The sequence below is a fragment of the Coregonus clupeaformis genome, chromosome 12 (genome assembly GCF_020615455.1).
Source record: "Coregonus clupeaformis isolate EN_2021a chromosome 12, ASM2061545v1, whole genome shotgun sequence".
In the NCBI taxonomy this organism is placed as follows: domain Eukaryota; kingdom Metazoa; phylum Chordata; class Actinopteri; order Salmoniformes; family Salmonidae; genus Coregonus; species Coregonus clupeaformis.
In genome coordinates, this window is record NC_059203.1 from 8033882 (window position 1) to 8060703 (window position 26822).

A 26822-nucleotide genomic window follows, 5' to 3' on the forward strand; every position below is an offset into this window, starting at 1 on the left:
ATAAGCCTGCTTATCACTGTATCAGTGTTGGATAGATACACACTCACACTCAAGCATACACATACTCTCTCTCATCAACATAAGTTACTTTTACCAGCCCCCCCTCCCCTGGTTCGGCCACTTCATTCATCTAATTATAATGTGATTATCCTTGTATACCCACACACACTCACACACACATTACTGACAAGAGGTTCAAGAGTGGGCAACACAGCTGTCACTTATCCCCTCCCATACTCTCACACACACATTCACTATTGCATGCACACACACACACATACATACATACACACACACACACACACACACACACACAGATTGTTTTCCCATATGCCTATTTTGACCAGCATCTGGTCACCATCTATGCCTGGTGATTGGCTCATTAACCCTTGTGTGACCATCTCTCCCAGTTGGTTATCACAAACAAGTGGTCCAAGGCCTGGGTTAGGGAGCATGACATTATGTTTGAGATCAAGGTTACAGTACAACTGGGGTAAGTAGAACTGATAAGATGTAATGCTTTCTTTCAGTCTGTTATTTACCTGGTATACTAAAATGGTAGCTACATAGTAATTACTAGGCAGTTTACCAATGTTATGCCATTTTCGGCAGTAAGTCCCAGTATGAATTACCTTGAGAAATACCAGGTAAATAGCAGCTGGAATAGCACCATGAGATAAAGTGTACAGTAACTAATAGTAGCCCTCTGTCCCCTCCCTCTGTGGTACAGGTGAGCCAGTACACCTTTGCCATGTGCAGCTACAGAGAGAAGAAGGCAGAGCCTGTGGAGCTGCTCCAACTGGACGGCTACACTGTAGACTACACCGACCCTCAGCCAGGTACAGTACTACACCACACACACACACACCGACCCTCAGCCAGGTACAGTAATACACCACACACACACACACCGACCCTCAGCCAGGTACAGTACTATACCACACACACACACACCGACCCTCAGCCAGGTACAGTAATACACCACACACACACACACCGACCCTCAGCCAGGTACAGTAATACACCACACACACACACACCGACCCTCAGCCAGGTACAGTAATACACCACACACACACACCGACGCTCAGCCAGGTACAGTAAAACACCACACACACACACACCAACCCTCAGCCAGGTACAGTAATACACCACACACACACACACACACCGACCCTCAGCCAGGTACAGTAGCCTGTGCAAATGGCAATCAGATTCCTTTTCTAGAGATAACTTCCATGACTCACTACTAGTTACGCTAGTAACAGGGCCTAAATACACTACATGACCAAAAGTATGTGGACACCTGCTCGTCGAACATCTCATTCCAAAATCATGGGCATTAATATGGAGTAGGTCCCCCCCTTTGCTGCTATAACAGCCTCCACTCTTCTGGGAAGGCTTTCCACTAGATGTTGGAACATTGCTGCGGGGACTTGCTTCCATTCAGCCACAAGAGCATTAGTGAGGTCGGGCACTGATGTTCGGTGATTAGGCCTGGCTCGCAGTTGTCGTTCCAATTCATCCCAAAGGTGTTCGATGGGGTTGATGTCAGGGCTCAGTGCAGACCAGTCAAGTTCTTCAACACCGATCTCGACAAACCATTTCTGTATTGACCTCGCTTCGTGCACGGGGGCATTGTCATGCTGAAACAGGAAAGGGCCTTCCCAAAACTTTTGCCACAAAGTTGGAAGCACAGGATTGTCTAGAATGTCATGGTATGCGTATGCTGTAGCGTTAAGATGTCCCTTCACTTGAACTAAGGGGCCTAGCCCAAACCATGAAAAACAGCTCCAGACCATTATTCCTGCTCCACCAAACTTTACAGTTGGCACTATGCATTGGGGCAGGTAGCGTTCTCCTGGCATCTGCCAAACGGAGATTCTGCCTAACGGAGATTCGTCCCTCGGACTGCCAGATGGTGAAGCGTGATTCATAACTTCAAAGAAAGCGTTTCCACCTTCGCGTTGCGCATTGTGATCTTTACATGACTGCTCGGCAATAACAGCACCTACAGTTGACCGGGGCAGCTCTAGCAGGGCAAAAATTCGACAAACTGACTTGTTGGAAAGGTGGCATCCTATGACGGTGCCACGTTGAAAGTTACTGAGCTCTTCAGTAAGGCCATTGTTTGTCTATGGAGATTGCATGGCGGTGTGCTCGATTTTATACACCTGTCAGCAACGAGTGTGGCTGAAATAGCCGGATCCACTAATTTGAAGGGGTGTCCACATACTTTTGTATATATAGTGAATATTGCGCTGGTATCTACATGTAGCACTAGCCCTACAAACACTGCTAACCGTAATTATTCCTTAGGTCTTGACGGTGGGAGGACCTTCTTCAACGCGGTAAAGGAAGGCGACACTGTGATCTTTGCCAGTGATGACGAGCAGGACCGCATCCTGTGGGTCCAGGCCATGTACCGGGCCACGGGCCAATCCCACAAACCCATCCCCCCCACCCAGGTCCAGAAACTCAACAACAGAGCGGGCTCCGCACCCCAGCTAGACGCACCCATCTCCCAGTTCTGTAAGTGCCACCCATGTTGTGCCCACGAGACCCACAACACTCAGAGTAGCTCTCACTGTTTCAGCTACAGTACCCAGCAAACTACCGCCCTAATGTACAATGCTGTTATGTTTAATCAAATTCAATATCTATCGAGATACAGATTTTATTGGGCTCCTTTTTGATGTGACCTGTTTTGTTGTATTTATTTCTCTCCACATGACACAAGTGTGTATTTTAAAATGGACGATACGCGCTGTTGTGGTGTATATTTATTCTATAGGTGTGGTACAGTGTATATGATGTAACCCCTAGAAACCACAGTGAAGTGTCTACATCCATGTGGAGAAGAAAGAACGCCTCTCCTCACCTTTCCCTTCGTTCTGTCTATCTCTCTACTATCGTCACTAAATATGTTGTTTTTTCATCATCGCTGTGTCTCTCTCTGTCCTATTCCATATCACATTATCTCTCCCTCTATCTGTCTCTTCATTTAACTATATGTCTATATTCATCTCTTTAGTTTAGCCCTTCTTCTTCCCGTGTCCCATTATACCAGTTGTTTACCAGTGTTATGAGCTATTTCCCTCTCTCTCTCTCTCTCTCTCTCTCTCTCTCTCTCTCTCTCTCTCTCTCTCTCTCTCTCTCTCTCTCTCTCTCTCTCTCTCTCTCTCTCTCTCTCTCTCTCTCTCTCTCTCTCTCTCTCTCTCTCTCTCTCTACTCTCTCTCTCTCTCTCTCTCTCTCTCTCTCTCTCTCTCTCTCTCTCTCTCTCTCTCTCTCTCTCTCTCTCTCTCTCTCTCTCTCTCTCTCCTCTCTCTCTCTCTCTCTCTCTCTCTCTCTCTCTCTCTCTCTCTCTCTCTCTCTCTCTCTCTCTCTCTCTCTCTCTCTCCTCTCTCTCTCTCGCTCTCTCTCTCTCTCTCTCTCTCTCTGCTCTCTCGCTCTCTCTCGCTCTCTCTCTCTCTCTCTCTCTCTCTCTCTCTCCTCTCTCTCTCTCTCTCTCTCTCTCCTCTCTCTCTCTCCTCTCTCTCTCCCTCTCTCTCCTCTCTCTCTCTCTCTCGCTCTCTCTCTCTCTCTCTCTCTCTCTCTCTCTCTCTCTCTCTCTCTCTCTCTCTCTCTCTCTCTCTCTCTCTCTCTCTCTCTCTCTCTCTCTCTCTCTCTCTCTCTCTCTCTCTCTCTCTCTCTCTCTCTCTCTCTCTCTCTCTCTCTCTCTCTCTCTCTCTCTCTCTCTCTCTCTCTCTCTCTCTCTCTCTCTCTCTCATGCTTTGTGTGTGTCCCTGGTCTAGCCCAGCTGCTGTAGGTCAGGTCTCTGTGTCTGCTCTCTGTCTTTATGTCTCTCTGGTTTGTTCCTTCTTACCCGCTATCTATCTCGTAGCTGGATTTAATGGTAAGTGCTTCCCTGTTGCTGGCACAGCTCAGATAATCCACACTGATTATCTGACCAAAGCAATGTGCTCTCCTCCCTCTCTTCCTCTTCTGTTGTTCATTCTCTCCCTCTATTCAAATCTTTATCTTATCTCTATGTCTTAGACCACTTTAGAAAACGTTCATTTTAATTTGGTTTGATTATTTTTAGGTTTAAAATACTCACTTCCATCCTTCCGAGACTAGGATGCATGTCACTCTGATTTTGTTTGCTTTGCTTTGGTTATACTATATGCATATTTGCCTTCTCTCGCTCTCAGCAACTTTATTGAACATGAAATCCCCTCTTAGCAAAACAGACCCATTTCTAAACACCAGGACTTATAACATACCAGTATGGTATCTCTTTAAAATAATTTATTTTAAAAAGGCAGAAACAGTTAGTTTTAATGACCATAATAGTAATAAAGGGTTAAGGCAGAGACAGGGCTAAAACCCACAACATAAACTACAATTAATTGTTGATTGTCATGTTCCATGAATTGCAGTAGAACTGAGGATATAAATTAATTCAGTGAAATTGTTGTTTTTGACAACTACTGGAGGCCTTTGTCTCTCAGCAGCTGATTATTACCATCTTAAAAATGCCATGTCATGAATTAAACAGTGTGGTCTCTGCACAATTATTCCAGGAAGCAATCAGTGAAATGTTACTAAATAACTACTTGCTAGTTCACACCTGCATCTGTGCACTGTATAATGTAACACTACCAATGCCTTCTCTTGGTAGAAAAACAAGGTAAAAAAAACACTTATTATATGTTTTTGAGGTTTAAAATAAGATTATATTAAGATAATATTATAGGTAGGGTAAATAATTTGTATTTTTATTCCAGACCAATGCAATTTGGCTACACACTTCATACACATTATTTAGTTTGATGTGCTTCTTCCAAATTGCGCAAAAGTCCAAATCCAATGTATGTACACATGTAAGTCTACTAAATGTCTGCTAAATGGCATTTATATACAGTGCCTTCAGAAAGTATTCACACCCCTTTTTCCAAATGTTGTTATGTTACAGCCTAAATTTTAAATGGATTAAATTGAGATTTTTTTCCCCACTGGCGTTCACACAATACCCCATAATTTTGAAGTGTAATTATGTTTTAGGACATTTTTACAAATGAATTCAAATGAAAAGCTGAAATGTCTTTAGTCAGTAAGTGTTCAACCCCTTTGTTATGGCAAGCCTAAATACAGTGCCTTGCAAAAGTATTCATCCCCCTTGGCATTTTTCCTATTTTGTTGCATTACAACCTGTAATTTAAATGGATTTTTATTTGGATTTCATGTAATGGACATACACAAAATAGTCCAAATTGGTGAAGTGAAATGAAAAAAATTACTTGTTTCAAAGAATTCTAAAAAAGAATGCATATGTATTCACCCCCTTTGCTATGAAGCCCCTAAATATGATCTGGTGCAACCAATTACCTTCAGAAGGCACATAATTAGTTAAATAATAATAATAATAATATGCCATTTAGCAGACGCTTTTATCCAAAGCGACTTACAGTCATGCGTGCATAAATTTTTTTTTGGGTGTATGGGTGGTCCCGGGGATCGAACCCACTACCTTGGCGTTACAAGCGCCGTGCTCTACCAGCTGAGCTACAGAGAACCACTTAAATAAAGTCCACCTGTGTGTAATCTAAGTGTCACATGATATGTCACATGATCTCAGTATACACCTGTTCTGAAAGGCCCCAGAGTCTGCAACACCACTAAGCAAGGGGCACCACCAAGCAAGCAGCACCATGACGACCAAGGAGCTCTACAAACAGGTCAGAGACAAAGTTGTGGAGAAGAACAGATCAGGGTTGGGTTATAAAAAAATATCTGAAACTTTGAACATCCCACGGAGCACCATTAAATCCATTATTAAAATGTTTTATGAAAATGGCATCACAACAAACCTGCCAAGAGAGGGCCGCCCACCAAAACTCACGGACCAGGCAAGGAGGGCATTAATCAGAGAGGCAACAAAAATACCAAAGATAACCCTGAAGGAGCTGCAAAGCTCCACAGCAGAGATTGGAGTATCTGTCCATAGGACCACTTTAAGCCGTACACTCCACAGAGCTGGGCTTTACGGAAGAGTGGCCAGAAAAAAGCCATTGCTTAAAGAAAAAAATAAGCAAACACGTTTGGTGTTCGCCAAAAGGCATGTGGGAGACTCCCCAAACATATGGAAGAAGGTACTCTGGTCAGATGAGACAAAAATGTAGCTTTTTGGCCATCAAGGAAAACGCAATGTCTGGCGCAAACCCAACACCTCTCATCACCCCGAGAACACCATCCCCACAGTGAAGCATGGTGGTAGCAGCATCATGCTGTGGGGATGTTTTACATCGGCAGGGACTGGGAAACTGGTCAGAATTGAAGGAATGATGGATGGCGCTAAATACAGGGAAATCCTTGTGGGAAACCTGTTTCAGTCTTCCAGAGATTTGACACTGGGACGGAGGTTCACCTTCCAGCAGGACAATGACCCTAAGCATACTGCTAAAGCAACACTCGATTGGTTTTAGGGGAAACATTTAAATGTCTTGGAATGGCCTAGTCAAAGCCCAGACCTCAATCCAATTGAGAATCTGTGGTATGACTTAAAAAATGCTGTACACCAGCGGAACCCATCCAACTTGAAGGAGCTAGAGCAGTTTTGCCTTGAAGAATGGGCAAAAATCCCAGTGGCTAGATGTGCCAAGCTAATAGAGACATACCCCAAGAGACTTGCAGCTGTAATTGCTGCAAAAGATGGCTCAACAAAGGATTGACTTTGGGGGGGTGAATAGTTATGCACGCTCAAGTTTTCTGTTTTTTTGTCTTGTTTGTTTCACCCCAAAAAATATTTTGCATCTTTAAAGCGGTAGGCATGTTGTGTAAATCAAATGATACAAACCCCGCAAAAATCCATTTTAATTCCAGGTTGAAAGGCAACAAAATAGGACAAATGCCAAGGGGGGTGAATAATTTCGCAAGCCACTAAGTTCAGGAGTAAAATTTGCTTAACAAGTCACATAATAAGGTGCATGGACTCACTCAGTGTGCAATAATAGTGTATAAACATATTTTTTATGACTACCTCTCTCTGTACCACACACATACAATTATGGTCCCTCAGTCGAGCAGTGAATTTCAAACACAGATTCAACAACAAAGACCAGGGAGGTTTTCCAATGCCTCACAAAGAAGGGCACCTATTGGTAGATTGGGGGAAAATAGCAGACATTGAATATCTCTTATCTCTTAAGTTATTAATTACACTTATCAGTACACCCAGTCACTACAAAGATACAGGCATCCTTCCTAACTCAGTTTCCGGAGAGGAAGGAAACCGCTCAGAGATTTTACCATGAGGCCAATGGTAACTTTAAAACAGTTACAGAGTTTAATAGCTGTGATAGGAAATAACTGACGATGGGTCAACAACATTGTATTTACTCCACAACATGTACCTAATTAACAGTGGAAATAACAAATTCTAAAACGTGCATCCTGTTTGCAACAAGGTACTAAAGTAATACTTTTAAAAAACGTGACAAAGCAATACATTTTTTGTCCTGAATACAAAGTGTTATGTTTGGGGCAAATCCAATAAAACACATTACTGAGTACCACTCTCCATATTTTCAAGCATAGTGGTGGCTGCATCATGTTATGGGTATGCTTGTAATCGTTAAGGACTGGGGAGTTTTTCAGGATAAAAAATAAATGGAATGGAGCTAAGCACAGGCAAAATCCTAGATGAAAGTTGCTTACCAAGAAGATAGTGAATGTTCCTGAGTTGCCGAGTTACAGTTTTGACTTAACTCTACTTAAGAATCTATGGCAAGACCTGAAAATGGTTGTCTAACAATGATCAACAACCAATTTGACAGAGCTTGAAGAATTTTGAAAATAATAATGGGCAAATGTTGCACAATCCAGGTATGGAAAGCTCTTAGAGACTTACCCAGAAAGACTCAGCTGTAATCGCTTCCAAGGGTGCTTCTACAAAGTATTGACTCAGGGGTGTGAATACTTATGTAAATGAGATATTTCTGTATTTCATTTTCCCAAAAAAATCATACATTTCTACAAATATGTTTTCACTTTTTCATTATGGGGTATTGTGTGTAGATTGGTGAGATACAATTTTTTAAATCTATTTTGAATTCAGGCTGTAATTCAACAAAATGTGTAATACGTCAAGGGGATGAATACTTTCTGAAGGCACTGTATATATTTATTTTATATTAAATCAATTGTTATTTCCAGTGGAATATCCATGTTTTACTGAAGAGGGCTGCTAAATGAGAGCTGGCAAATATGTACCTGGAGTATTCTGAATGCTGACATGTAGCAAGTGATGATGTCATGTCATTCCCTTTACCATATGCTACTGCAGTCTTCTCCACTCCTTAGAGACGGACCTAGAATTAACACTTTCCCTGACACTACTACCACTTTTACAATGTACATATCCGTTGACCTTTTCTTTCTTTGGATGCCTGACAAGGACATTTACCAGGGTGATGTTCTCACAATTATTGCTGAAAACTGAGTCTGTTTTCTGTTCCCTCTTGTTGAAAGACTGAGACAGATCCTGGTATTGTTGGGTATATAGAGATTTGCCTCAGGAATTCACATCTCCCCTCCTTTAACACACTAATATTGGTATGCTCTAAGTGCTATATGAATCATACAGTGCATGGGCATATAAAGTATTGTCAACTTGCAAATGTACAAATGTGTAAAAACATGAACTTGTATACAAAAACTAGATGAGCATAATAAGACAATCGCTCATTCCACAATCGCTGTTCAATGAATTCAAATGTTTAGGATGGAGAGACTGATTGAGAAAGGGAGAACCACAGTGTCAGCCCGTCTTTAGCTCCACGTTACCCCTAAACCAGACCCAGCTATCATCATGTACCCCTCAGTCAGAGAGGGCTGGGCTGTGGATGTTCTGGGGAGGGAGGGAGCGGGGAGGTAGTGCTGGTGGTCAATTCTTTTTTTTTAAACAGTCATGCGCTAAATAGCCCAAATGTTCTGTGCAGGGATCTATAAATGAGTAGCATCCATCAATCATTGTGATGTCAGTCCTTCCCCTGCCTAGACAGATGGGGGTGACTAGTGTCATTGTCTGTTACTGTCCAGAGCCCCCATGTCCACTCCACTGCTAATATGTCAAATAGATGTGACAGGCCACCAGTCACAGAGGAGAGGGACACAAAGTCACCTTTTTGGACTTGGGAGTTCGGAATCATAAGCATCATAGCAGCACAGTCTTTGTTCCCTGGGTGGTTGACAGCTGGCCTGGCGCCACATTGGGTTTCACTCAACAATGAAGTCGAGGTCAATGGGACAAAAGTGATATTTTATTATTATATTCTCTCAGCTTTGATGGTAGTTTGGGGCGGCTGGTAGCTTAGTGGTTAAGAGCGTTGTGCCAGTAACCGAAAAGTTGCTGGTTCTAATCCCCTAAGTGAAAAATCTGTCTCTGCCCTTGAGCAAGGCACTTAACCCTAATTGCTCCTGTAAGTCGCTCTGGATAAGAGTGTCTGCTTAAAAAATAGTTTGGTATTTAAAAAATTATATTCTATAGTCAAAGTAATTTATTGTTCATGATTTATATTTTTATGTCACGTTCAGCTTTGGTGTGATTTTGAATTTCTGAAAAACATCCAAAACATTTGACACTTTTCTATATCAGTATGTCTGGACACATTTTACTATGACATTGTGTGTGTATATCCACATTGCAGCGAAAACTCATTTGTTTCACTATATCGCATCTGTTGTTAATGCTCCATAAGTGGTGTTGTCCCTTTATTGACATGTAAAGCCTTGTCTCGGGAGGGGCAGCTGCATAGGCTATTTATCCAGACAGCTGCTTAGAATAGCTGTGACCTGCGGATCTGAGGCATCCAGAGCAGTCCCTAAGCCCTTGCTAAAGGAGTCCATTAAAATACAACTAGAGGGAGATGGATGGCGCATGGATTAACGGTCAGCCTTCCCATTCCAGACAGACCCTGATGTAATGCCTAAGCCCACTCAATGGGAAGGAAAGTGAAAATGTGTTGTCAAATTTATTTAGCCCCCTCTCTGGACAAGGGGGGGTTAATTAGGGAGACCCTAGGGGGGTGCCGATGGGCTGAGCAGTGGAGGGGAGGGATTGGAAGTAAAGGGGAAAGGAGATGGGTCTTGCTAGCGCACCTCAGAGGTTGCATTCGATCATGTGAGGATGCAATCAGAAAGGCTGCTATCAGAGAGTTTAGACTATATATACTGAACAAAAATAAAGTAAATAGTTACCATATATTTTTATACAATTGCCCACAAATATATACTGAACAAAAATATTAGTTACATTTCATATAAAGAAATCAGTCAATTGAAATTCATTAGGCACTAATCTATGGATTTCACATGACTGGGAATACAAATGCATCTGTTGGTCACAGATACCTTAAAAGAAAGGTGGGGGTGTGGATCAGAAAACCAGTCAGTATCTGGTATGTGACCACTATTTGCCTCATACAGCACGGCACATCTCCTTCGCATAGAGTTGATCAGGCTGGTGATTGTGGCCTGTGGAATGTTGTCCCACTCCTCTTCAATGGCTGTGCGAAGTTGCTGGATATTGGCGGGAACTGGAACACGCTGTTGTGCACGGCGATCCAGAGCATCCCAAACATCCTCAATGGTGACATGTGAGTAGGCAGGCCATGGAAGAACTGCGACATGGGCCCGTGCATTATCATGCTGAAACATGAGGTGGTGGCAGCGGATGAATGGCACGACAATGTGCCTCAGGATCTCGTCACGGTATCTCTGTGCATTAAAATTGCCATTGATAAAATGCAATTGTGTTCGTTGTCCGTAGCTTACGCCCTCCCATACCATAACCCCTCCGCCATCATGGGGCACTCTGTTCACAACATTGACATCAGCAAACCACTCGCCCACACAACGCCATACACGTGGTCTGCGGTTGTGAGGCCGGTTGGACGTAGTGCCAAATTCTCTAAAATGACATTGGAGGTGGTTTATGGTAGAGAAATGAAAATTAAATTCTCTGGCAACAGCTCTGGTGGACATTCCTGCAGTCAGCATGCCAATTGCTCGCTCCCTCAAAACTTGAGACATCTGTGGCATTGTGTTGTGTGACAAAGCTGCACATTTTAAAGTGGCCTTTTATTGTCCCCAGCACAAGGTGCACCTGTGTAATAATCATGCTGTTTAATCAGCTTCTTGATATGCCACACCTGTCAGGCGGATGAATTATCTTGGCAAAGGAGAAATGCACACTTACAGGGATGTAAACAAATTTGTGCACACAATTTAGAGAGAAATAAGCTTTTTGTGCTTATGGAACATTTCAGGGAACTTTTAATTTCAGCTCATGAAACATGGGCGCAACACTTTGCATGTTACCTTTATATTTTTGTTCAGTGTATATGCTCAGGTCGAAGGAACACATGTGGGGGGGTCCTGAGATTTGCAGTGTATCATACACTGTTGTGTAGGGAGAAAGAACCCACAGAAAGTAACTTTGAAACTTATCAAGAGAGAACTGGACCAATGTTGTAATAAGGAGACAGACAGACAGAACAGAATCAGTCATGCATGACCACAGGAATGACCCTTCTGCATTAGTTATGCTGCAACTCACATCCAATCCTCCTGACCCTCACTCTGGCCCAGAGCTCTTTCCACCTGCAAGTTGACAATGAACCCCACACTGATCCTCTCCATTGACCAGAGCACCCACCCCCAGATGAAACATACTGTATGAGAGCCCTATTCAATGTAAACCGTTAACCTGGTGTGCAGGCTCAGAATAAATTTAACATTATTCTTGCCCGGTGAGAGAGTGTCGGTATAGTTTCACCCTTACGCCATTGATTACTCATTAAATGAGCCCCAACCCACAATCTTCCGGTGCAAGAAAAATGTATACTGTATATGTGTCTCATCGCTAAACCTTCTTAGCAGTTTTGATAGAATAGGGCCCTCACACTGTGCGAGTGACGCTCTCTTACCCTCTCACTCCGTCTAACTCCTGTGGATCCTGTCTCTCCCTTCATGTGTGCTGGCTGTCTCTCTCTCTCCGGGGTGGACGGACATAGACGCGGACCGGGCGCAAAAACATGGCATGGATGAGTTCATCTCAGCCAACCCCTGCAGCTTTGACCACTCCTCCCTATTTGAGATGGTGCAGCGCCTCACCCTGGACCACAGACTCAATGACTCCTACTCCTGTTTGGTGAGGAAAGGGTTACCAGTCCAGTGGTTCCCTCATTCTTTTACATTGTGATCTTACATACGTAAAAATTTATGCACACATGACTGTAAGTCGCTTTGGATAAAAGCGTCTGCTAAATGGCATATTATATTATTATTATTCTATCAATTTCGATCTATTCTAACTCCCCTCGTATGTCTATTTTGCAGGGTTGGTTCAGTCCAGGCCAGGTGTTTGTCATGGATGAGTACTGTGCTCGTAATGGTGTGCGGGGGTGTCACAGACACCTGTGTTACCTGGGTGACCTGCTGGAGAGGGCAGAGAACGGGGCTATGATCGACCCCACCCTGCTGCACTACAGCTTTGCCTTCTGTGCCTCACACGTCCACGGCAACAGGTACAGAGAACTGATGTACAGCTCTCCTTCTACGCCATCTCCCCCCTCTATCTCTCTATCTATCTATCTATCTATCTATCTATCTATCTATCTATCTATCTATCTATCTATCTATCTATCTATCTATCTATCTATCTATCTATCTATCTATCTATCTATCTATCTATCTATCTATCTATCTATCTATCTCTCTCTCTCTCTCTCTCTCTCTCTCTCTCTCTCTCTCTCTCTCTCTCTCCTCTCTCTCTCTCTCTCTCTCTCTCTCTCTCTCTCTCTCTCTCTCTCTCTCTCTCTCTCTCTCTCTCTCTCTCTCTCTCTCTCTCTCTCTCTCTCTCTCTCTCTCTCTCTCTCTCTCTCTCTCTCTCTCTCTCTCTCTCTCTCTCTCTCTCTCTCTCTCTCTCTCTCTCTCTCTCTCTCTCTCTCTCTCTCTCTCTCTCTCTCTCTCTCTCTCTCTCTCCTTAACAGGAACAAATGTTATGCATATGAAAGCAAACCCAAGCCTCCCCACTCAGAGAACCCACTTTACCACCAACCTTCTTCATCAAATCAATCTCATTCGGAGAATGTATATTCCACCCTACACCCTGTCTCCCAGATCTGGATACAATCTGTACTGGTATACATCACCAAGCCACCCCATCCCATGCTTGTTGTTTTGTTGCCTCAGTCAAAGCTTTCTCTAATATTATTTTTTCCAATAACTTGTTTCAGTCACTTAGGATTTTAAGTTTCTCATGTTCAGTTGGGATTTTTGTATATTCTTTTATTTTTCTTCTTTCTTTGTTGTCTGTTCTCAATTAATTGTTTCTCATTGTTGTCTGTTATGATTTTGGTTTGCTTTATTAATTTTATCTTCTTTCTTTTTTTCCGTTGCTTGCTCTCTTAACATCACCCCTGCCTCTTCCTCATGTAACCTGTAGTCAGAGACTGTCTGAGTTGCTAAACTGGCCTGTAACCGAGGCAGAGCTTCAGAGCTACCTTTACCCCCCACCCCAGAGCCCCCAACCCCCTCTAAGAGGGAACTCAAAATCATGGAGTTTAGGAAAAAAAAGGACTCCAAGTCCCAGGCTGTCTCTTGGCCCAGAAGGTAAGAGTCTGTGGTGCTTCCTCCCTGATAGATCCACTGTGACTCTCCCTCCCACCCGACCTCAGTCACATGACTGTTTGATTTTAACAAGAGTGAATACTGGAGTTGAAATATTAAAATACTTATTGGGTATTTCAATGTTTTATTTTTTTAAAGAATAAAATGTGTTTGTGTGTATACGTGCATACGTAGGTACGTTTGTACCTACAGTGGGGAGAACAAGTATTTGATACACTGCCGATTTTGCAGGTTTTCCTACTTACAAAGCATGTAGAGGTCTGTAATTTCTATCATAGGTACACTTCAACTGTGAGAGACATAATCTAAAACAAAAATCCAGAAAATCACATTGTAGGATTTTTAAGTAATTAATTTGAATTTTATTGCATGACATAAGTATTTGATCACCTACCAACCAGTAAGAATTCCGGCTCTCACAGACCTGTTAGTTTTTCTTTAAGAAGCCCTCCTGTTCTCCACTCATTACCTGTATTAACTGCACCTGTTTGAACTCGTTACCTGTATAAAAGACACCTGTCCACACACTCAATCAAACAGACTCCAACCTCTCCACATTGGCCAAGACCAGAGAGCTGTGTAAGGACATCAGGGATAAAATTGTAGACCTGCACAAGGCTGGGATGGGCTACAGGACAATAGGCAAGCAGCTTGGTGAGAAGGCAACAACTGTTGCCGCAATTATTAGAAAATGGAAGAAGTTCAAGATGACGGTCAATCAACCTCGGTCTGGGGCTCCATGCAAGATCTCACCTCGTGGGGCATCAATGATCATGATGAAGGTGAGGGATCAGCCCAGAACTACACGGCAGGACCTGGTCAATGACCTGAAGAGAGCTGGGACCATAGTCTCAAAGAAAACCATTAGTAACACACTACGCCGTCATGGATTAAAATCCTGCAGCGCACGCAAGGTCCCCCTGCTCAAGCCAGCGCATGTCCAGGCCCGTCTGAAGTTTGCCAATGACCATCTGGATGATCCAGAGGAGGAATTGGAGAAGGTCATGTGGTCTGATGAGACAAAAATAGAGCTTTTTGGTCTAAACTCCACTCGCCGTGTTTGGAGGAAGAAGAAGGAGGATGAGTACAACCCCAAGAACACCATCCCAACCGTGAAGCATGGAGGTGGAAACATCATTCTTTGGGGATACTTTTCTGCAAAGGGGACAGGACGACTGCACCGTATTGAGGGGAGGATGGATGGGGCCATGTATCGCGAGATCTTGGCCAACAACCTCCTTCCCTCAGTAAGAGCATTGAAGATGGGTCGTGGCTGGGTCTTCCAGCATGACAACGACCCGAAACACACAGCCAGGGCAACTAAGGAGTGGCTCCGTAAGAAGCATCTCAAGGTCCTGGAGTGGCCTAGCCAGTCTCCAGACCTGAACCCAATAGAAAATCTTTGGAGGGAGCTGAAACTCCGTATTGCCCAGCGACAGCCCCGAAACCTGAAGCATCTGGAGAAGGTCTGTATGGAGGAGTGGGCCAAAATCCCTGCTGCAATGTGTGCACACCTGGTCAAGACCTACAGGAAACGTATGATCTCTGTAATTGCAAACAAAGGTTTCTGTACCAAATATTAAGTTCTGCTTTTCTGATGTATCAAATACTTATGTCATGCAATAAAATTCAAATTAATTACTTAAAAATCATACAATGTGATTTTCTGGATTTTTTAGTTTCCATCTCTCACAGTTGAAGTGTACCTATGATAGATATTACAGACCTCTACATGCTTTGTAAGTAGGAAAACCTGCAAAATCGGCAGTGTATCAAATACTTGTTCTCCCCACTGTATGTACGTGGGTGTTTTGTGTACATGTGCCCACACTTCTGTATGGAGACCGAATCTGTCGTAGTCATGGCTGGATCTCTAGTCAACATAAACAAGCAAGTGTCACTACAGTGTGAGGGGCGAAGGTCACGGTGGCTGTCTGCCAGTCTGACAGTCCTCCTATCCTCCTACCCTATCTACCCCTCCCCTCCGCATCTTTTTAGCTTTGCTTTTCCTTAGGGTACTTTTTAGTCGTTCAGTTTTTGTCATTCTTTATTTTTTAAATATATTTTTTTGTGTAGTAAATATTTCAGCTTTTATTTTCATAGTTTTTTGTTAGTTTTGTCCTGTGAAGCACTTGTATTGTCTGAAATGTGCTGTATAAATGAAGCTTGATTTAATTTCCATCCCTCCCTCTACCCCCATCCTATGACAGACAGTGATGAAGCTGAGGTGGGCTGTCTGTTTGAGTCCTGTTATGATCAGGCTGGACGGGAAGACTGGAGTAGCTCCAAGACTGGAGGATAGGAGTGGGGGGTGGAGAGAGAGAGAGAGAATGGAAAATGGGAGGAAAAGAGAGAAGGGGTTAGAGATAAGTAAAGAGAGAGGGTCAGGAATAGAGGGAGAAAGATGGAGAGAGAAAATAAAGGGAGGGAGGCAGGTGTGCCTGGAGGTCAGGAATGACAGGATGACAAGTTGTCATGGGTGACGGGCGAGTGTCTTCTGCCACTGTCCGAGCTCAGGCCACAGCTACAGCCAGCCCGCCTCCAGTCCCCATGACGATGACAGCCCCGCGCAGCCCATGAGAGAAACCCATCTCTGGCCAAGACCCCCCTCATCCCCCTCACTCCCCTCACCCACCCACAACCTAATAGCCTGATGGCCACAGGGCATGAACTGAATATTATAGAGAGTACAGTAGCCTGGGAGTAAATTGAGAATAAATTGTCTGTTTAAGGGTTGGCGTGGATTTCATTCCACCTCCAGTAAGTTTAGGTAATGATTTGGAAATGTGGTGTTTGAATGTTAAATTCGGGGTTAAATATGGCATTTGTCTATTAAAATGTGATGTACTAGTCAATTTGTGAATTGGCTGTAATTCAGCTCCAGTCACGTACTGTAGCTTCTTGAAATAGAGGAAGCACAGACCTCTGATATGGCGTGCTACCGATGTTCTGTTATTAGTTTCTCTGATCGCTCTCAGTTACAAATGATGACTCATTTCCATGTAGTCATGAAAATAGAGGACAGGGGCATGAGGTTATGAGAACTTTATGAAAGCTGTGGAGGAGCAAAAAATATGGCTAGGCATAATTAGTGTGAAATGATCAAATCGTTTATTTATTTTTGACGGACTGTCAGAGGCAGAAATTATACACACATCACATACCATCTTATTAAGGGCTTTTTATTGACATGCTTCAGATGAACACAAAAACACAAACACTGACAATCATAGCCTGAAACATACACACACACACACACACACACACACACGCACAGAGGGAAGAGAGTGTTGGTGAGGGGCCTGGCTCCTTATAGTTAGTGACATGGCTGAGGACGGGGGAAATTGAGCAGAGTGCATGTGACAGAGGAGGCGCTGGTCGCCGTGACAGCGGCCTGAGGAACAGGAGACGTGACATGCTCCGCGTCACAGGGCCCAGGATGTAATCTCAGTGAAGGACACTGAGAAAGGAGGGGAGAGGGGGAGGATGGGGAGGAGGGGGGAGGGATACTCCTGTCAGACAAGATGGGGGCCACAGCTTGGCACGGGATTGTGTGAGGGTGGCGTGGGGGGGGGGTTATAACCCCCCCTCTGTAACCATGCTCAGATATCAGTGGCCCCACTGTTCCAGACAGATGGCTGGCTCTTACCTGTGGAATACACCACAGAAACTCTGCCTTTGTACTGTAGGCTCTGCTGTGGATATATAGCTAGCCACTACACATGTACTATGTTGGCTGAAATTCTCAGTTAGAACTTCAGTGACCGTGTTGACCCTTGTGTTACCCCTGTGATCACTGTGTCAGTGGTGGCCACACTGTCTACTCTGAATTAGAATATTATGATGATACTAATATAATATGTCCAAAGGGATCTTCCAGTTAACACCTACTGTATATTCATTGTACTTTAAGTGGACCATGTGGGAATCAAACCCACAACCTTGGTGTTTCCTGCCCCATGCTCCAACCATATAAACTCTATGGTACTGTATGTCCCTCAGGCCTGACGGGATAGGAACAGTCACTGTGGAGGAGAAGGAGCGCTTTGAGGATATCAAAGAGAGGCTGCGTGTTCTGCTGGAGAACCAGATCACACACTTCAGGTGTGTACTGTAATACTATATCTAAGTCTATAACTGACCCTGGCACAGACACGGCTATGGGATTTGTCAAACCACAGATTATAGATTGTGACAGATGTCAATCATGTATCAATCACTGTGCTCTGCAAAATGTTACTTACATTCTGATCAAAAAAATAAAAAATAAAGAACTAGCTACCCACTGGGCACACACTGGTTGAATCAATGTTGTTTCCATGTCATTTCAATGAAATTATGTTAAACCAACGTAGAATAGACGTTGAATTGACGTCTGTGCCCAGGGGGTGGTAATTTATAAATTCTAGAAATGCTTGAGGATAAAGAATGGTCTTATGAGGAAGGAATACCTTCAAAATAAACCCTACATAAATGAAACTGGATTTCTTTCCCAGGTACTGTTTTCCATTTGGTCGACCGGAGGGGGCCCTGAAAGCCACTTTGTCCCTGCTTGAGAGGGTATGTTATTATGCATCCTCTTCTAACCTTACCTTATGTTCTATTAACCATGGACACACGCCTTCCTTTAGGCTATGGGACAACTAAATATACAAAATATTTTAAATGTTCCATCCATATTTGAATTGAGCAGGTCTTATAAATAGTTGTCTATTTGGTTTGTATATGTTGTATATAATATACCTGAGTAAAACAGATGTTTGTCTCCTCTTCTCTACACGCACACTCCCATGCTTTTCTTTTTTGTGGTAACGCCCCAGAAAAGTATAGTTTTTTTTCTCCAATGTCTCCTGTTCTGTTCCAGGTGCTGATGAAGGATATTGTGACCCCTGTGCCCCAGGAGGAGGTGAAGACAGTCATCCGTAAATGTCTGGAGCAGGCAGCCTTGATCAACTACCAGCGCCTCTCAGAATACGCCAAAGTAGAAGGTAGAATAAACACTGACAGACGCGTATGCATGCGCACAAACGCACACATGCACACACACACACACACTTAAATTACACAATGCAGCATCACACAGTGATGCCAGTGTACTAGCTATACCCATATAGTATTCTTTCACACACAGTACTCTACTGTACTGTACTTCAATGTTCTGTCGTCATTTATGTCTCCCCTCTAGCATTGTTACCACAATAGGATTGTTATCTACAGGGATTATCACACGTTGTTGTTGCACAGTGACATACATTCTACAGACATCATGCCCTCTGGTGCTTTACCACATTGCCCCCTGCAGGTCAATGGGTGCTAACAAACTACAATTGTGGGGTTAGCTGATGAAACTAACACTGTAAAAGTGTGAAAAAATGTGATCAGTGTTATTTCCTGATAGTTGCTCGTTGAAAATACAATCTACACAGGACCTTCTAATCAGCAGGTTTTGCATGGGAGGAGTTTCGGCCAGGCAGTAAATTAATGAAAATACTGTACCAATAACAAAGAGAGTTCCAAACCTCTCTGCCAATAACAGCTAGTTTTCAGTTTTCCCCTCCCCACTCAGACCACTCCCAGACAGTCCTAGCAAAAGTCTTGCTTGAGAAACATGTTTCTTTTTAACAATTTTAATGGAAAACTATTTCAGAATGGTACTTAATTGTTACCCAGAAAGGATTTGATATGGAGATAACAACAGCTGCACTGGGCATTGTAAGAAGAAAACAAAGTCAAACACAATCAATAAATGGAAATAAGTTAACTCAAAGCAAAGATTTCGTTTTCATATGTATTAATATAACTGTTCTGTCCCCAGCTGCAGTGAAAATACCTCGGCTTCCCGTCCTGTGGCTGCTATTACTTTTAAATGTGCTTATAAAGTTGAAACCCTCTTTTCATTTACAGGTGTCCTTTATATTGATGTAGCTCCCTAAATAAATGTGCATGTTAGAGATGTGTACAGTAAGTAAAAATGCATTCAACTCCCCGTGAATCTGCCATCTTTATTCTGACTCCTGTGTGCCTCAGCTTCTCTCTGGCACAGTCAACCCACTGTCCTTCTCCTTCCTCACACCGTCGTGGCTTCAAGGTGGGGTGATGCTCTGAAGCAACAATTCCTCCTTCCCTTGTTTTCTCTCCTACCCCTTTCCTATCCTCTCCTTTGTTTTGAAATAACGTTCATCTTCTGTTCACCGTCACCTCCCCTCTCTGCTTTCCTCCTCCTTGTTTATTGGCTTTGCTGCTTCACTCCAAGCTCCTTGTAGTATGAACACAAGTCAGGAAGGCAAGTGCACAAGGCATGCTGGGATTGCCCTCTGCAGCAACCCAGTATCTGTATGTTGCATGTCCCAAGTTTTCTTTACTAGGCATCCAGAACTGGCAACATGTTCCATGGACAAGTTTACAAAAAAAATCTGTGTTGGAATTCATGTATAGGTATGTGTAGCTTGGACTACACTTCACTATACTGTTTTTACATAAATCGAAACCTCTATTCTCAAATTAAGCTCTTCTCTATTCCAGTCAGTGACTATTAGGGCTGTGGTGGTCATGACATTTTGTCAGCCGGTGACTGTCAAGCAAATAACTGCCGGTCTCATGGTAATTGACCGTTAATTAACATAAACACATTTAGCATCTCCTGGCTTCCACGCATAGCCTACAAGCCACTGATGCAGACCTTTGGAATATCTACATTTAAAAAAGTTGAATAAATCAATTTAATATAGCCTACACCATCACAATAAATCCATTATTTATTTTAGACAGGTCTAAAGAACCATGATATGAAGAAAATGTAGTCTATTTCAGAAGAACAAAATAGCATACTCTGAGTTGTCCTTATAATAATATGCCATTTAGCAGACGCTTTTATCCAAAGCGACTTACAGTCATGCGTGCATAAATGTTTTGTGTATGGGTGGTCCCGGGGATCGAACCCACTACCTTGGCATTACAAGCGCCGTGCTCTACCAGCTGAGCTACAGAGGACCACTTATGTTAGGTCCTGATCTGTGCTGTGGCTACACTAGTTCATTCAGCAGACAAGATTTACTTAGAATTCCGTTGCATTATTTTATATTATTTTATAGTATGAAGAATACAATTGAACATAGCTGAATAAAATAGAAAGGATATTTTCTCCAAATGATTTCTGAGGGAGTGCGCAGATGCGGCTATTCTGTGTTAAGCGGTTATCAAAGAAATAGGTCCTCCTCTATTTAGAGTTATTTATGCAACTTTAGTTGTGATACAAACGTTTAGCTATATGTTTTGATTTTTAAAACATTCTAAGGCTGCTTGATGCGACTCTAATGTTGATTTGAAAAAAGTTGCATGAAAGGAATGAGCTCTGCTTTGTTTATTGAGCAGGCTGCACACTTGTCCCCCTTGTGTGGCTATAATGCCACCTAACAAAATCCATGCCTTTTGCAGCCAAAGTGGCTGTTGTGCCCTTGGGCTGACTATAATAATTATATTTCCCTTTTCCCATCTGCCAATCGCTGTGCTCCGATGCACCTCTCACTCACATGTCTCTCTCAGATACAGTGCCTTAAAAAAGTATTCATCCCCCTCTGCGTTTTTCCTATTTTGTTGCATTACAACCTGTAATTTAAATTGATTTTTATTTGGATTTCATGTAATGGACATACACAAAATGGTCCAAATTGGTGAAGTGAAAAAAAAAAAAAAAACGTGTTTCAGAAAATTCTAAAAAATTAATAACGGAAAAGTGGTGCGTGCATATGTATTCACCCCCTTTGCTATGAAGCCCCTAAATAAGATCTGGTGCAACCAATTACCTTCAGAAGTCACGTAATTAGTTAAATAAAGTCCACCTGTGTGTCACATGATCTGTCATATGATCTCAGTATATATACACCTGTTCTGAAATGCCCCAGAGTCTGCAACACCACTAATCTAGGGGCACCACCAAGCTAGCGGCACCATGAAGACCAAGGAGCTCTCCAAACAGGTCAGGGACAAAGTTGTGGAGAAGTACAGATCAGGGTTGGGTTATAAAAAAATATCAGAAACTTTGAACATCCCACGGAGCACCATTAAATCCATTATTAAAAAATGGAAAGAATATGGCACCACAACAAACCTGCCAAGAGAGTGCCGCCCACCAAAACTCACGGACCAGGCAAGGAGGGCATTAATCAGAGAGGCAACAAAGAGACCAAAGATAACCCTGAAGGAGCTGCAAAGCTCCACAGCAGAGATTGGAGTATCTGTCCATAGGACCACTTTAAGCCGTACACTCCACAGAGCTGGGCTTTACGGAAGAGTGGCCAGAAAAAAGCAATTTCTTAAAGAAAAAAAATTTCCAAACACGTTTGGTGTTCGCCAAAAGGCATGTGGGAGACCCCCCAAACATATGGAAGAAGGTACTCTGGTCAGATGAGACAAAAATTGAGCTTTTTGGCCATCAAGGAAAACGCTATGTCTGGCGCAAACCCAACACCTCTCAGCATCCCGAGAACAACATCCCCACAGTGAAGCATGCTGCCACCACCGTGCAGCAGAGACTGGGAAACTGGTCAGAATTGAAGGAATGATGGCGCAAATGTTCCAAAATGCTATCAATTACGGGAAAACACCATCCTCAAAAGTGACCGCAAATGCAATGCATATAATGCTTTATTAGAAAGGTGTATTTTTATGGTGAAAATTGTTCTTCCACAAACTTGAAACTCACGCGCTGCTTACATTGCATTCAGAAAGTATTCAGACCCCTTGACGTTTTCCACATTTTGTTACGTTACAGCCTTATTCTAAAATTGATTAAATCGTTTTTTCCCCTCATCAATCTACACACAATGCCCCATAATGGCAGAGCAAAAACTGTTTTTTAGAATAACACATTTACATAAGTATTCAGACCCTTTACTCAGTACTTTGTTGAAGCACCTTTGGCAGTGATTACTGCCTCGAGTCTTCTTGGATATGACGCTACAAGCTTGGCACACCTGTATTTGGGGAGTTTCTCCCATTCCTCTCTGCAAATCCTCTCAAGCTCTGTCAAGTTGGTTGGGGAGTGTTGCTGCACAGCTATTTACAGGTTTCTCCAGAGATGTTTGATTGGGTTCAAGTCCGGGCTCTGGCTGGGCCACTCAAGGACATTCAGAGACTTGTCCCGAAGCAACTCCTGCATTGTCTTGGCTGTGTGCTTAGCGTCGTTGTCCTGTTAGAAGGTGAACCTTCGCCCCAGTCTGAGGTCCTGAGTGCTCTGGAGCAGGTTTTCTTCAAGGATCTCTCTGTACTTTGCTCCGTTCATCTTTGCCTTGATCCTGACTAGTCTCCCAGTCTCTGCCGCTGAAAAACATCCCCACAGCATGATGCTGCCACCACCATGCTTCACCATAGGGATTGTGCCAGGTTTCTTCCACACGTGACGCTTGGCATTCAGGCCAAAGAGTTCAATCTTGGTTTCATCAGACCAGAGAATCTTGTTTCTCATGGTCTGAGAGTCTTTAGGTGCCTTTTGGCAAAGTGGGCTGTCATGTGCCTTTTACTGAAGAGTGGCTTCCGTCTGGCCACTCTACCATAAAGGCCTGATTGGTGGAGTGCTGCAGAGATGGTTGTCCTTCTGTAATGTTCTCCCATCTCTACAGAGGAACTCTGGAGCTCTGTCAGCGTGACCATCGGGTTCTTCGTCCCCTCCCTGACCAAGGCCCTTCTCCCCTGATTGCTCAGTTTGGCCGGGCGGCCAGCTCTAGGAAGAGTCTTGGTGGTTCAAAACTTCTTCCATTTAAGAATGATGGAGGCCACTGTGTTCTTAGGGACCTTCAATGCTGCAGAAATGTTTTGGTAACCTCGACACATTCCTGTCTTCGAGCTCTGCGGACAATTCCTTCGACCTCATGGCTTGGTTTTTGCTCTGACATGCACTGTCAACTGTGGGACCTTATATAGACAGTTGTGTGCCTTCCAAATCATGTCCAGTCAATTGAATTTACCACAGGTGGACTCCAATCAAGTTGTAGAAACATCTCAAGGATGATCAATGGAAACAGGATGCACCTGAGCTCAATTTCGAGTCTCATAACAAAGGGTCTGAATACTTATTTAAATAAGGTATTTCAGTTTTTTTAATTTTTAATACATTTGCAAACATTTCTAAAAACCTGTTTTCGCTTTGTCATTATGGGGTGTTGTGTGTAGATTGATGAGTAACATGTTTTATTTAATCAATTTTAGAATAAGGCTGTTACGTAACAAAATGCGGAAAAAGTCAAGGGATCTGAATACTTTGCCAGTTAGGCTCTGTATAGCAGATTAATGTGCTTAATTTTAAGAAGTCATTTGGCCACTTTAGTTGTGATACAAACCTTTTCAACATAAAAGCCTGTGGGCTAGGCTACATGAGGTGTGTGACTATGATTTGAAAAAGTCAAATAAAAGGCATGTGCTGTTTCTTGCCTTACTGCACACGATGCACATCATTCACAAGTGAAAGGCTAATATTTTCACCCATCAGACTATTCTTGATTTAATCTTGTCTTTACATATGCTAATAATATATATGTGAAATTTGTTTTGATTTAGAATGGACCATTATCATTCACCTGTCTCGGAACAGGGGCAGGGGGAAAAACTACATGTCATCTATGTGCTTAATATTAGGAAACTTGAGAAATAAATATAGTAGGCCTAGCCTATAGAAAGCTGATGGGATCCTCCTCTTTTTAATAGAGGCCATCAAAAATGTTACGCATGGGCTCTCATGAAGTGTTTGATTTGATTTTCGAAACATCTGCATTGATGTCAGAGTGATTACAGGGACAATAGAGTGCTGAGTACCAGGCAGTTAGCAAGTTTGGTAGGTTACTAATGACCATCAGCAGCATCAGAGCTTGGAGTAGCCTAGTTACCGCGACTAAGCAGTCACGTGCAATTTGACTGCGGTCATGACTCATGACTGCCAGTGTGGCGGTAATACGGTCACCGTAACTGCCCTAGTGACTATAAAGAAATAACTGAGGGTGCCGAAGATACAGAAGGAGATTCCCCTCAGTTTCTTGGAGTGGCAATGCTGCAGAAAAATCCTTAATTCTGTTCCTCATAAACATTTGCTTGTTTGTTGCCTTGATCGGGAAAATCTCCAACTTGATAGAAAAGTCTGGTGGGTGTCCAAAGGCGACCCCCACGCCCTTTGTCCACCCACCCACTCTCCTCCACATTCAACACTTCTGTCAAATCGATGCCTCTCTTACTGTCTCCACGGGCCCATCACAAGCCTCCTCAGCCACCAAGCTCCACCACCACCACCTCCACAGAGGATGCTGTGGGGACCCCTAACCACCACATGCAACTACCCTCTGAACTTTGACCTCTCCTCCTCTGACCCCAGCCTCTTGCATGCCCCGATCCTCTCTTGTAGGGAAAAAGAGAGAAATGTATGAGCATCCTGTCTTCTGCTTGGCGTCTCAAGTGATGGATTTAACCATTCGTGAGTACCTTCCTCATCCTGCCCCACCCTCCTCCACCCTTCCTTCTCCTCCACCCTTCCTTCTCCTCCCCTCTTCATGTTTTTCAGTTTTCAACATCTCCTCGTTCGCACTTCACCCACCCCTCCACTACTACCATTCCCTGCCGCCCCCTGAACCAATGTCTCTCTCTCTCTCTCTCTCTCTCTCTCTCTCTCTCTCTCTCTCTCTCTCTCTCTCTCTCTCTCTCTCTCTCTCTCTCTCTCTCTTGCTTCTCTCGAGTCCTTTGGCTTTTTGATCTGTTGCTTCTGTCAGTGAAAGCTACCTGTGAGGGATCCAGACCCAGAGTCTCTGTCTGTCTGCCTGTCTGTCTGTGAGCTAATAGCAGGGAAGGACCAAGGCTCCATCTATCTGTGAAGACCATGAGATATCTTATCTACTGTATCTGTTATCTCCTTTTTCTGTTCCCATGCCTATCTGCGACTTGAATGCATTTTTACTTTGCTTCTGTGTAAACCCCCCCCAGTCCTGTTGAAGCATGTCTCACAGGTACAGAACATGAGACAGGTACAGCATACAGCTACAGTACCATAGAGAGCATTGTCATTCCCTGTTTGTATCAGTTCACACTTGGGACCAGAGGGGTAAGACAACAGGAACAGGAAGTGGCAACGTAAGGAGGACAGGATGTAATATGTTTACAGGTTCTATCTCTACACGTTTTCCAACAGAAACATTCACATATTGTCATGTCTTGTCTTTATTGTTACAGTTTTTACTGTATGTCCTGAAGTGTTTGTTTTCTTTTTGGGGGGTTGGGTTTTGTTTGGACCACTGTCAATTTTTTACTGTATGAAGCTATATGTGTGTCTATGTCTGACTACTGGTAAACATCAGACCCAGATAGGAGAACCCTTGGGTGAAGAGTGAAAGGTGTTGCTCAACCACCTCTTTTCCAGATTTCCACTCTATCCTGCTCTCATGCTTTCATTACTGACTATCCACTCTTCTTTCTCTCTCTCTTTCTCTCCCTCCCACCATCCTTTGTCTCTCCTTCTCTTTCATTCTCTGCTCTCCCTCTCTCCTGCTCTCACTTAGCGGAGAAAACTCAGAAAGATAAGAAAGATCTGAAGGATCAGGATCCAGGTGACATCATATATATTAGCGTATCCTAACCCTGCTAGAGCCATAGCAACATAACATCTCACAGCCTTCCTGAGGCACGGCCTGGGAATGTTACAGGAACGTTGTGGCAGCGTTATGTCTCCACACCCTGCCCTGTAGTTTCCCCTGTACCTGCACTGCATTCCAGTGATGGAGATGCAGCCCTCCCCAGTGGGTGACTGTGGTAACCTTAACTGTCAAGTCCTCTCTCTATTCCTCCTGTTAAGACCGCTCATCTGTGGTGGCTCCACCAATGGACATCCTCTGAATTCTTTTAAAATGCTTCCTCTTTCCTATAATGATGCCTTACTCCACTAGATTACTTCCTGGAAGAAAACGAAGTGATAGAGTGAGGAAGGGAGGAAGAGGGAAGATGGAGGGAATTAGCAAACACATGAACGGAGGGAGCAATTTTAAGACCATTCAGACCATTGCCATTGAGTATCACACTTGTGTGATTGAAACCTGCAGAGTTAGCACTGCTTTATTGCAAGTACATGTAAGACAGCAGTTATTACATGCTTTAGAATGTATGTTGGTGTACAATTAAA

The 26822-nt window shown here is 43.4% G+C and overlaps 1 protein-coding gene across 8 annotated transcripts in view; it reads left to right on the plus strand.

Annotated features, from left to right (window-relative positions):
- The window catches only part of LOC121578793 (calcium-dependent secretion activator 1), a 172673-nt gene that overhangs the window by 101535 nt on the left and 44316 nt on the right, over window positions 1–26822 (plus strand). For 3 of the 8 annotated variants that reach the window (XM_045223687.1, XM_045223689.1, XM_045223691.1), the window contains exons 10-17: window positions 731–839; window positions 2320–2532; window positions 12058–12194; window positions 12383–12570; window positions 17678–17779; window positions 18172–18235; window positions 18540–18663; window positions 25062–25130. In XM_045223687.1, the coding sequence (XP_045079622.1) occupies window positions 731–839; window positions 2320–2532; window positions 12058–12194; window positions 12383–12570; window positions 17678–17779; window positions 18172–18235; window positions 18540–18663; window positions 25062–25130 (1006 nt within the window). Of the gene's footprint in view, window positions 1–730; window positions 840–2319; window positions 2533–3884; window positions 3897–12057; window positions 12195–12382; window positions 12571–17677; window positions 17780–18171; window positions 18236–18539; window positions 18664–25061; window positions 25131–26205; window positions 26254–26822 lie in introns of all 8 variants that reach the window. The other 5 variants (XM_045223690.1, XM_045223693.1, XM_045223694.1 and 2 more) reach the window with 3 other exon arrangements.